This window comes from Myotis davidii, unplaced genomic scaffold (assembly GCF_000327345.1).
Source record: "Myotis davidii unplaced genomic scaffold, ASM32734v1 scaffold196, whole genome shotgun sequence".
In the NCBI taxonomy this organism is placed as follows: Eukaryota; Metazoa; Chordata; class Mammalia; order Chiroptera; family Vespertilionidae; genus Myotis; species Myotis davidii.
The window spans coordinates 4,940,895-4,952,705 of NW_006288258.1; the positions used below are offsets into that span (position 1 = coordinate 4,940,895).

Consider the following 11,811-nt stretch of genomic DNA (forward strand, 5'->3'; position numbering starts at 1 on the left):
TTAGAATTGGATTGCTTAAATGAGGGAGAAAGCCTTTTTCAGCAGTAGGAGATGCTCTTTGCAGACAAAAACACATAATCCCTATCTCTGGACTATGTGCACTACACTGCCAAACCGGTTATTAAAAAATTGAACCGCCAAACCGGTTTGGCTCAGTGGATAGGGCGTCGGCCTGTGGACTGAAAGGTCCCAGGTTCGATTCCGGTCAAGGGCATGTACCTTGGTGGCGGGCACATCCCCAGTGGGGAGTGTGCAGGAGGCAGCTGGGCGATTTTTCTCTCTCATCGATGTTTCCAACTCTCTATCTCTCTCCTTTCCTCTCTGTAAAAACTCAATAAAATATATTTAAAAAAAAAAAAATTGAACCACTTTCTTACACCTTACACTAAACAGCTGTTGCCCTTAAAACCCCTCCTCAGCCCCCACCTTAGGTTCTGCCTTCACAGTTCACCCAGATTAGGTTCTGATTGGTCAGTTTCTATGCCAGTCAGCGTCAAAAGCTCTGCCTCCTAGGCAGTCATTGGCTCTTCTGGGAAATCCAGAACGGCCCCACTGACCGCTGTCTCTCTCTCCGGGCTTGATCCACAGCCTCCACAGCAGCTGTGGATCAGACCCTCCTGCCTCTCTCTCTCCGGACCTCACCAGCAGCCAAGGCAGCACTGCTGATCAGGACCTGCCTCTCTCTCTGGGCCTGATCCGCAGCTGCTGCGCCCACCTTGCCCTACTCACCCTCCCCTCCCCCGCCACCCAGCCCACTTGCCACCAGCTTTGTGGGCCGCAGGGGAGGGACCAAGAGGTGCTCCATGCACTTCCTGGTGACCAGTCAGGTAATCCATCTGGTCATTTAGTTGTGACGGCCCTAGGCTATTAGTATAGATGAGTTAGAGGAAAGGAATCTGATGAGTTTGTACCATCTCCTTGAAGAAAAGAAGACTTCTTGGGTACATACAACAACAAATGCTTTCTTTTTCTGATATTAATGATGATTTTTCCCAAGGAAATCAATTTAATAGTCCATATACTTGTGAGGAAAGCATATTGAGACTGCACAAAATATGTGTATGTAGGGGGGTATGGAAAGGGAAGAAAGAGATGGGCATTTTTAAAAATATTTTTTAATTGATTTGGATAGGGAGAGAGAGAGAGAGAAAGAGGAGAGAGAGAGAGAGAGAGAGAGAGAGAGAGAAATCAGTTGCTTCTTTCACCCACCCTGACTGGGAATCGAACTCACAACCTGGATATGTGCCCTGACTGGGAATCGAACTGGTACACGTACATTGCTCAACCAAATGAGCCACACCAGCCAGGGTGAGATGGGCGTTTTTTAGACTCCAAAAGGAACTTTAAAAATCTCTAGGATAGGGAACTAAATATTTTGGTAATTGTTCCTTGAGACAAAATAGTTGTTCTAAAATATGTTATTTATAGGGAGATCGGCGGACGGCGTCTCATGGTAGAAACTCGACTTCCAAATGATCTAGCTGAGTTTGAGGGAGATTTTTCATTGGAAGGACTTCGTCTGTGGAAAACAGCATTCTCGGCAATGACTCAAAACCCAAGACCAGGGTCACCCTTTCGTAATGGCCAAGCCTTTGTCAATAAAGGGTCAAGTAATAGCCATAAAATGGTAGAAGATAAAAAAATTGTTATTATGCCTTGTAAATGTGCCCCAAGTCGACAACTGGTTCAAGTATGGCTTCAAGCCAAAGAAGAATATGAACGTTCCAAGAAACTGTCTAAAACTGAGCCAGCTGGAGTTGTAAAATCTGCTGAGAACTTCAGCTCTTCAGTTAACCCAGATGACAAACCTGCAGTGCCTCCAAAAATGGATACAACTCCACATATACTCCCCACTACAGCACATACCAAGGAAGATGTTGATAATTTTCAGATTGCTGTACAAGTTTCAACCACAGGATGTAGTCAAACTGCAAGTGAAAGTCAGATGCTGCCAGCAGCTGTTTCTGCAAATGATCCTGAGAAAGATGAAGATGATGATGATGACTATTATTCTAGTTATAGCTCCCCTGATTCTCCAGTAATTCCACCTTGGCAACAAGCAGTATCCCCAGATCCCAAAACGTTGAATGGAAATGACCGACCCTTATCAGCAGTGGAGGAACTATGTTCCCTGGCTGTGGAGAACCTCTTAAAACCAGTAAAAGATGGTATACAAAAAAGCCCCTGCAATGAGCCTCGGGATCCTCTTGTGATATCTCCGATCAATGTTAGGGCAAAAACTGGGATATGTGATTCACTTTGCCTTCATAGTACACCAATCATACAGAGAAAACTTCTGGAAAGACTTCCTGAAGCAACGGGCCTTAGCCCTTTATCAACAGGTAAGTTTCTAAATAACAGATTTTAATAGCTGTTCTTCAAAGATTAAAATGAAGACAATATTAGACTATGTTAATGAAAATGAGGGCTTTTTAAATGAAATTTTAGCTCAGCTAATGAGGGTATTGTTATTTTATCATGTCTCAGAAAAACATCACGTGGAAACTTTTTTAGCTTTGTGCTATGAAATCTACATATGCCTTCGTCCTATCTTCCCACTTCTGGGTGAACTATAGGAGCCCTCTAAGAAACCTCACCTTCTCAACTTGATTTTTCCCATTGCCCATTTTTTCCATTCCCATTTTCCCTTTAATAATATACCCAAGTCTCTCTCCGAACTTTAAAATGCAAACAAAGCCAAACAACTGCTTTAACCTTAGATTCTCCTTCAAAGCCAAATTTTTTAGATTTCTTAAATGTAAAAATTTCTTTACCTTGTACTCATTTCTCAACCTGTTCTACCTGGATTCTATCCCCATAATTTTACCAGTATGGCTCCTGCAAAGATTCTCAGTAACCTTTATATAGCTAAAGCCAATGGATGTTTTTCAGTCTTCCTATCACATGCCCTATAAGCAGCCATTGTCATATTGACCATTCCTTACTTCATGGAGCTTTTTCTCCCCTTGGCTTTTCTTCCTACTCCTGTTTATTCCTACTTGCTGTCCTTTGAAGTTAAACTCACATTCTCAGTTATTATCTAAATGTTGGGATTTATTAAGGCTTAGCCTTTAGCTTTCTTTACTCTTTACTTACTTTATATTCTCTCCCTATATTCATTCATTTCCGGCTACTTCAGGTGGTGTTTTCACCTGCGCTCATAATTACTGCAGATAATGCACAAGCTTAAATTTCCATTCAGAACTCTCTTTTAAGCTTCAGAACACTATATACAACTGCCTATTTGGCATTTCTACTTGAATGCTCAATGGCATCACAAGGTCAGTATTTTTTTAGTTCATGATCTCATTGCATGCATTCACTACCAAACACCTAACACACATGCCCACACACAGAAATCCACCTGGTTCTCTTTAAGTTTTCCTCATTTCAATGAATATTACCACCATCTCTGTTACTGAATTACACAAGTCAGAAACATGGGATTTATTTGTTATGCCTACCCGATCCTAATTCCCTTACTACCCAGCCTGTGGTTTCCAATCTATTACTACAAAGACCTGTAATCTTTTCGTTTCCTAAATTACACAGATCGCTCTACCACTACTGCTATCACTATAACCTTAGGCCAAACTGTTATCACCTGGTTTTCTACCCTAGCCTTCTTATCTACCCTTTGCAATTTCTCGGTCTTTTGCTCAGTGGTTGGAAAATCTCCATGCAGTTCGTTAATACTATCCCATCTTTCTGTTCCAGCTCAAAAAAGCCTTCCTAACCTCCTGATTATATAAAAATTCCCAATTGTATTCCCTTGTTGTATTTACCCCAGTTATAATTTTACCTTTCTATATGTATTTGGTGAATGCCTGATTCTCTCTAGACCCCATGAGGATATAGACTGTCTTTCCCTCATCATCATAAATCCTGGAAAAAATGAATGAATGAATTAAATGATTTCCTAAGATAATGAGTAAGGAATAAAACTAATTAAGATGTAAATGTTTTTATTTAAAATACAAAATTTTTTAAGTTATTTTGGTGGGGATCAGAAGATTGAATTGGTTTTGCTAGAGAATTTACAGAATAATATTCACAAATGTTATTAAGAATTTAGAACAACAAAAAGTTTTTAAAAAAACAAGCACATAATTTTGATATAAATATTAAATATGAAATTTCTTTCTACAGAACCAAAAACTCAGAAATTGAGTCATAAGAAAGGAAGTAATACTGACACTCGTAGAAGAATATTCTTAACAGAAGCAAAGGTAACTATGCTAAACATATTTAAAAATCAGTGGAAGATCCAGTCTTCTTAGATTTCAGTTAGATATTGATAACTTTGTGTCTCAATTTTTAAAAAAATTTTATTATATTTTTGCATCATTTTATTTACATCTTTGAGACAACAAGAAATTGCCTAATTTTTTTTTTTAGTTTCTTTTTGTTGTTGGGATCTAAAAGATTCTTATATGTAAATACAAATATTACAGAGAAAGTGAATATGATAGCCAAAATGTGGATTATGAGGATACAAATACATTAACTGATTACTGGCAATATCAGAACAGTCCAATGACAGCAGAGCTCAAGTAAGTGATTTTTGATCCCACCAAAAATATATCCTTTTTCTTGGTTTATTACTTTTTTTCTTAAATATAACATTATTAATTTTTTTCAGTTTATGTTACTAAATAACAAAGGAAAACATTATTATTGAAATTCTGAAAAATCATAAATATCTTTATTCCAATACTAAAAATATGGTAAAACTTAAAATATGTGAAAAAAGTATACAGTACATATGTATCTTCAGAAGTATATGATAGAAATCACTCCTGTATTATCCAGTTGTCATAACTATCATGAATGACATAAGATATATTTTGGTGTTTCTATTTGGAGATTATAAACTTTTTAAAAAACTTTTCTTATTAAAGCAGAATTGTTGAATTACAGGCTATTTATTTTAAAAATAAGTACCAGAGTATTGTGAATATAAATGGTTTATGGGTTTGGAAATCAGAAAACATATTTTTCAGAAAAAAGAAAGATTATATTCTTTCTAAACCCATAAAGATTATTTATGTTTTAACTCATCTTTCAGACACATGTTATGTTAGGGTAAAATACAAATCCAAAATTTCAAATCTTATTAACTAGCCAGACTTGTTGCAAATACTTTGCTTGCTTGTCATATTTCCAGTAAGGGTGAAGATAAATGTCCATGTGGTATAAATGTCAAGTCTCTACAAGACTATTATTTTCAATATTTGAGGCTTGTAAATCAAAGAACAACATATGGTTTGCTTTCAGATTATATCAGATATTTCTACATATATCCAGTTCTGGTATTTTGAATTACTCGCATGAAAAGAATTTTAATAAAATACTTATGGTTTCTTTTTGGACTTAAAGAGATATTAGTTTATCATGTATTACAAAACACATAAAGCATATTATTTAAGTAGGAATAAGTAGTCAAAATAAAGAAAATGGTTGGTTATTTATTTTTTCTCTGGCTATGTGTTGTTGTTGTTTTTTTAATAGAATCAATTTGCAGCAGTAAATACCCCAAAGAAAGAAACTTCTCAGATCGATGGACCATCTTTAAACAACACTTACGGTTTTAAAGTCAGCATACAAAACTTACAGGAAGCAAAAGCTTTACATGAGGTAAAATTGCAACAGTAAGGACACATTCACTGTTTAACTCCTATGTTTTATGCTGTGGAACAAGTATGGAAATTTTTTATTGAGGAAGTAATACATTGAATTCTATACTTGTTAATCATTCTGTTCTTAAAATTCTTACTATTTTATGTATTCATTTATATGAAATAAGAGAAACTTCTAAAGCAACCATTAGTTATTGAGACTGCTATGTGGTTTCACAACTTTCATAAATCTTATAACTGAAATTCAGTTTATAGAAGCTAAAATTAGAAAATAGTTTTTTAACTACTAGAAAAAATCTCTTATTCTGGATTGTTATATTAGGATGTTATATCACATTCGAAACATTTACTTTGTTTTCTATGTTTGGCTCAGTGGATTAGTGCTTGCTACAATTCATTTGTTCACATAATCCCTATATAACCCATTTACTTTCACTGCACAGGCCATATGCCAAAGACTAAGGGATTGTCTTTAAAATGTACATTAGTCACAGGATAGATTGGAGAGTATGTGTGAGTCACTATAAATTTATCTCTTAGAGAAAGCACAACTCAAGGACATATATTTGCCCAGCCAGCCAGCATGGTTCAGTGGTTGAGTGTCGATCTATGAACCAGGAGTCACAGGTTCAATTCCCGGTGAGGTCACATGCCCAGGTAGCAGGCTTGATCCCCATGTGAGGCAAGGAGGAGGCAGCCAATTGGTGATTTTCTGGACTCTCTCTCTCCCGCTCCCTTGCTCTCTGAAATAAAAAAATATATATTTTTTGAAAACAACATATTTGACTGGCAATAGGTGAAAGTTAGAGTATATTTTTATTATTTATACCTGTGCTATCAGTATGGTAGCCGCTAGCAATGTGGCTATTGAGAACTTATCATTTGGCTTATATGTCTAGGAACTGAATTTTAAATTTAACTAACTTAGGTTTAAAAACTGATACTTGACTCATTTATTAGAAAACTTTTAAGTATGTTTGGAACAACTTAGGAATATAAAACTACTTCAACTGTAAATTTTATATCTAAATACAGTTCAAGTATTTTCATAAAAAATTTAGTGTCCACATTGAAATTTGCTATAAATGCACACTAATTTTGAAGTCATAATAGAAAAAAAGAATGTGAAATATCTCATTCATAACCGCTTATATTGATTTCATATTTTAAAAGGTAATATTTTAGATATATTGAATTAAATGAAAGTATTTCTAAATTAATTTAACCCATTTTTACTTTTTTCCAATGTAACTACTAGAAAATGTAAAATTACATATTTGATTTTCATTGTATTTTTTAATGGACAGTGCTGGTTTACATAGTTGTTTTATGTCTTTACCTTGAGAGCAGAGAATTCAGTTTTTTATTTTTGGGGTTTTTTTTTGTTCTAAGGTCAATTCTATCTTAAACTGATCTAAGACTTGGATAAGCATAGACTTAAAAAAAAATTTAAACCTTGTCCTCATTTAACCCTAAATTTGAACTAAGAATTGTACATTTTTAGAATTAGGTTAGAATATAGCCTAACTTTCTAAATATATATTTATACATTTTTTTCATTCAACTTTACTTCCTGCTTTATACCTGGCCCTGTATTATCCCCTGAATCTCAGATAAATTAATTAATAAACTCAGGAATATATATTTTATCAAGTACACTCCCAAAATTAGAAAATTAAAATACTTTGTTAAAATGTATTTATTAGAGCAGACTTAATAGATCTTAGCAAAAGGATTTTTAAATTTGATTACTCTTTTATTATTTGGAAAACATACATTTCTTCTTATACTGTTACTTTACTCACATTACCCCATTTCAGAATCATGAGCCTTCTTAAAGTTGAAATCACTTGGGAAGTCTGACAGATTGCTCATAGCTTCTTCCCAACACAGGCTTTTTTAATCTCAAGGCACACTCCAAACAGCCACCTGGTGGTCAAATTAGGAACAAACCCAAAAATATCTCTGCGCTATGCTCTGTTCCTTTTTCTAGAAATTGTGCCCATGGCATTTTCTGTTTTCCATTACCATGAACTAATCTTTCCCTTCTGCATATACATTTTCAAACAGACAAAAAGGGTTGTAATCCTTGTCCCCCTTCTCATTTATCTCTTTCCTAGTTACACTAAGTAAATCTCTCAGTCTCTTCTTTCCATAGTTTTTTTTTTTAATACACCTAAGATCATAATGCATTTTATATTAAGGAATCGAAAGGCAACATTTGTATCTGAAATTTGGCCTGTTAAATAAATTAGACTCCCCCAAGACTCTTTTGACCTGAAATTTCTTTAGTCATCTTCATAACCTTTCCACATGTTGATTTTTTTCCTAATTAAACTGGATTTTTAGGTTTTGTTTTGTTTGGGTTTAAGGAGAGTTTTCCCATTTTACATTTTTGTATATACATGCTTATTGTTTTTTTAAAAAAATCAAGCAGTCCTGAAGAATATACACTTAGAAGTTCTTTCCCTGCTGAAACCGGTTTGGCTCAGTGGATAGAGCGTCGGCCTGCGGACTGAAGGGTCCCAGGTTCGATTCCGGTCAAGGGCATGTACCTGGGTTGTGGGCACATCCCCAGTAGGAGATGTGCAAGAGGTGGCTGATCGATGTTTCTCTCCCATCGATGTTTCTAACTCTCTCTCTCTCTCCCTTCCTCTCTGTAAAAGATCAATAAAATATATTAAAAAAAAAAAGTTCTTTCCCTGAGCTCCCCCTAATGGTTTGTTTTTTTTCTAATCTTTGTTTTTTTAAAATAGAAACAGCAACATATTTCTTAAGGACAGTGGTGGATTTGTAGATATTTGTTTTATTCCTTATAACTTATATGTGCGTGATTAATGTTTTTTATATTTTAAAAAGTACTTATGAATTTACTAATAATTTACTACTGAATTCATGTAGTATTACATGTACATGGGAAAAATTCCAATCCGTACAAAAAGATTTACAGTGAAAAAGTAAGCTTTCCTTTCACCTCAGGCTAGCAATCTCCTTACAGACAATAAGCAGATCTATGTTTTTTATGTCTTTCTGCAGAGATTATGAATATGCTTAACCTTTTAAAATATGTAGATACATATAGATATTTTATTTCAGAGAAGAAGGGAGAGGGAGAGATACATCAATGATGAGAGAGAATCATTGATCGGCAGCCTCCTGCATGCCCCCTACTGGGAATCAAGCTTGCAACCCAGAGCCCACAACCTGCAACCCGAAACCCAGGATGTATCCAGGACCAGAATCGAGATGTGACCTCCAGGCTCATAGGTCGATCGATGCTTAACCTTTCTTACACACATGCAGTATGAGCATACAACACTCACTGGTTCTATTACTGTTTTATGGTGATCTTTCCATATTACAACATAATAGGTCTGGCTCATTCTTTTGAAAATTTTAAAGGTTACAGAATATTTCATTGTTTGTGGTCTTTATGGATGCCACATAATATATGAAACCAGTCCTCAACTGATTTTTAGTCTTTTATTGTTTATAAAAGACTGAAAATATCACAATCTTCAGTGAACATTCTGTGCATATAATTTGTCTAAATGTATGAGTATATCTGCAGGATCTATTCTCAGGAGTAGAATTGCTGGATCAAAGGTTATGTCCATTTATGTCCATTAATTTTATAGGAATTTTTTAATTGTCCTCCAAAGGGATTTAACAAATTCTATTTCCATCACTAGTGAGAGCCTTGCATTTATATTTCTTCAACAGTTGGCATGCAAGATAAATACAAAATACAAATCCTTTATTAAATATATAAGATTTGAATAATTGCCAATATTGGACCATAGCCTACTATTTCCCATTGCCAGATATATGTACTTCGCTGGTATAATTATGGCTATAATTTCAGCTATAATCATATTTGTTTTTCTTACCCAGAGTTTTTACTTGCTGTGTCTTCATTTTAGAAAGAGAACTAAGGATTGCAGTTAAGAAAAGTTTTTATTGGCATAGGAAAATAAGTTTTAAAAGAAAAATATTACATTAAAAAATTTTTTTAATCTTTATTTTTGAAAGTATTACATATATCCCCTTTTTTCATCCACTGACCTCTTCTAGCCCGCCCCTGTCCTCATCCCCTACCCCAGGCCTCACCACCCTATTGTCTGTGTCCATGGGTTATACAAGTTCTTTGGTTGATCTCTTCCCACCCACCCTCCGTTGCCTTCCCTCTGAGATTCGACATTCTTGCATTATATGTCAGAGAAAATGCGCATGGGCAAAAATCTGGCTGTTGTGTAGTTGATACCATACAATTATGATTTTTCTTTTCAGGAAAAACTATAATAATCTGCCTAGTACATACAAAAATCTAAATTTAAGTAGCCTCAAGTAGTAAAGAATAAATAGGAACTTCAAATTTTAAAAATCTCTTTTTAGTTTGAACTGTAGGTAAAACTATAATTAACTATGTAGCTAGTAAAAGGTAACAAACTTTTGAATATATAACTACTTGGACTAGTCATTCAAACAAATTAAGAAAATATGTATTGACATTGAAAAATTATAAGCAAATTTTCTAAAATAAAAACATGAATTGATTTAATTTAATCTTAGAAGTGAACATTTTTAGCTTTGATCTGTAGAGTATTAAACTGTTACTGTGTCCTTTGTGGCCATGTTTTTCTGTAATTTTACATATATATTTCCTTGGAGTCTTAGTGAAACATAGTTTTTTCAGCATGTCTTAAAAGTGTTTAAAAACATATTTTAATTTCTTTTTATAGATACAAAACCTTACCCTCATCAGTGTGGAGTTACATGCTCGAACTAGACGAGACTTAGAACCAGATCCTGAATTTGACCCAATCTGTGCTCTGTTCTACTGCATCTCATCTGATACTCCACTACCAAATACAGACAAAACAGAACTCACGGGTGTAATAGTGATTGATAAAGACAAGACAGTCTCCAGTCAAGGTAGTGTTCATTTTTATTAGTTTATACCTACACGCCTGTCTGGACTTCTAAACCAAGCCAGTATAAGGAACTTCTTTCTAAAGAAGGCTATATAAGGCCACCAGGGGGCAGTCTACCAGTCACTATGACGTGCACTGACCACCAGGGGGCAGACGCTCCAATCAGTAGGTTAGCTTCCTGCTGGGGTCCGGTTGATCAAGACTGAGTGAGATGGGCGGGGCATGCCCTGGAGCCTTCCTGCAATCCCTCCCCGGCTGGCCAACTTACCACGTCCCTCCCTGGCCCCGATTGTGCACTGGTGGAGTCCCTCAGCCAGCCCTGCGCCCTCTCGCAATCCAGGACCCCTCAGGGGATGTCGGAGAGCCAGTTTCGGCCCAATCCCACAGGCCAGGCTGAGGGACCTCACTGGTGCACGAATTCGTGCACCAGCCCTCTAGTACACGATAAAGATCTTAATAAAATTTCCAATTAGAATATATCATTTCTTCTAAATATTATTTTCTAAAATACTAATTGTTGATACTGAAATCAAATGATTATGTATCTTTAGGTTAGATAGACAGTCTTATATATGCAGTGCTGGTATTTTGTGGCTAATACAGAGCTTCTATTTGCTTTAAGAAGTTACAATTATCAGTTAATGATTTATAAGAGACTTTTAAGATACAATCTAATTTTGTTTATATCTCTTCCTAAATACATAACATTTGGTTCAGAGGTTTTTTTATAGAGTATCTATACTAATAAAAGAGTAGTATGCTAATTAGACTGGGAGACCTTCCGACGTTCTTCCAGACAAAGCCACGGGCTTGGTCGGCCTGCAAACTGCCCCCAAACGGCCCTCGGCCCCTCACCCAGGCCAGCCACACCCCTCCAGCAGGTATCCTCATCCTGATGGGGGCATGGCCAGCCTGCAAACGGCCCTCAGCCCCTTGTCCAGGCGGGCCCTGTCCCCCAGCAAGAACCACCACCCCAATGGGGGCATGACCAGCCTACAAACCGCCCCAGCCTTCCTCGCCCAGGCCGGCACCCCCAATGGGTGCATGGCTGGCCTGCAAACCCCCCAGCAGTCCCTCACCCAGGCCGGCCCCGCCCCCAAAGCGATCCCCACCCTGATCCAGGATCCCCTTCAGGGCAGACCAGCCAGCTCCCATCCATGCACCAGGCCTATATACTAATAAAAGGGTAATATGCTGATTAGACTGGACATCCTTCTGGACAAAGCCATGGTGGCGGG

The 11,811-nt window shown here is 36.5% G+C and overlaps 1 protein-coding gene across 11 annotated transcripts in view; it reads left to right on the top strand.

Moving 5' to 3' along the window:
- Nucleotides 1-11,811, top strand: part of REV3L (REV3 like, DNA directed polymerase zeta catalytic subunit) — a 167,006-nt gene that overhangs the window by 106,252 nt on the left and 48,943 nt on the right. For all 11 annotated transcript variants that reach the window (XM_015561634.1, XM_015561636.1, XM_015561633.1 and 8 more), the window contains 4 exons: nt 1,429-2,342; nt 4,150-4,229; nt 5,512-5,637; nt 10,382-10,574. In XM_015561634.1, the coding sequence (XP_015417120.1) occupies nt 1,429-2,342; nt 4,150-4,229; nt 5,512-5,637; nt 10,382-10,574 (1,313 nt within the window). The remainder of the gene's footprint in view (nt 1-1,428; nt 2,343-4,149; nt 4,230-5,511; nt 5,638-10,381; nt 10,575-11,811) is intronic.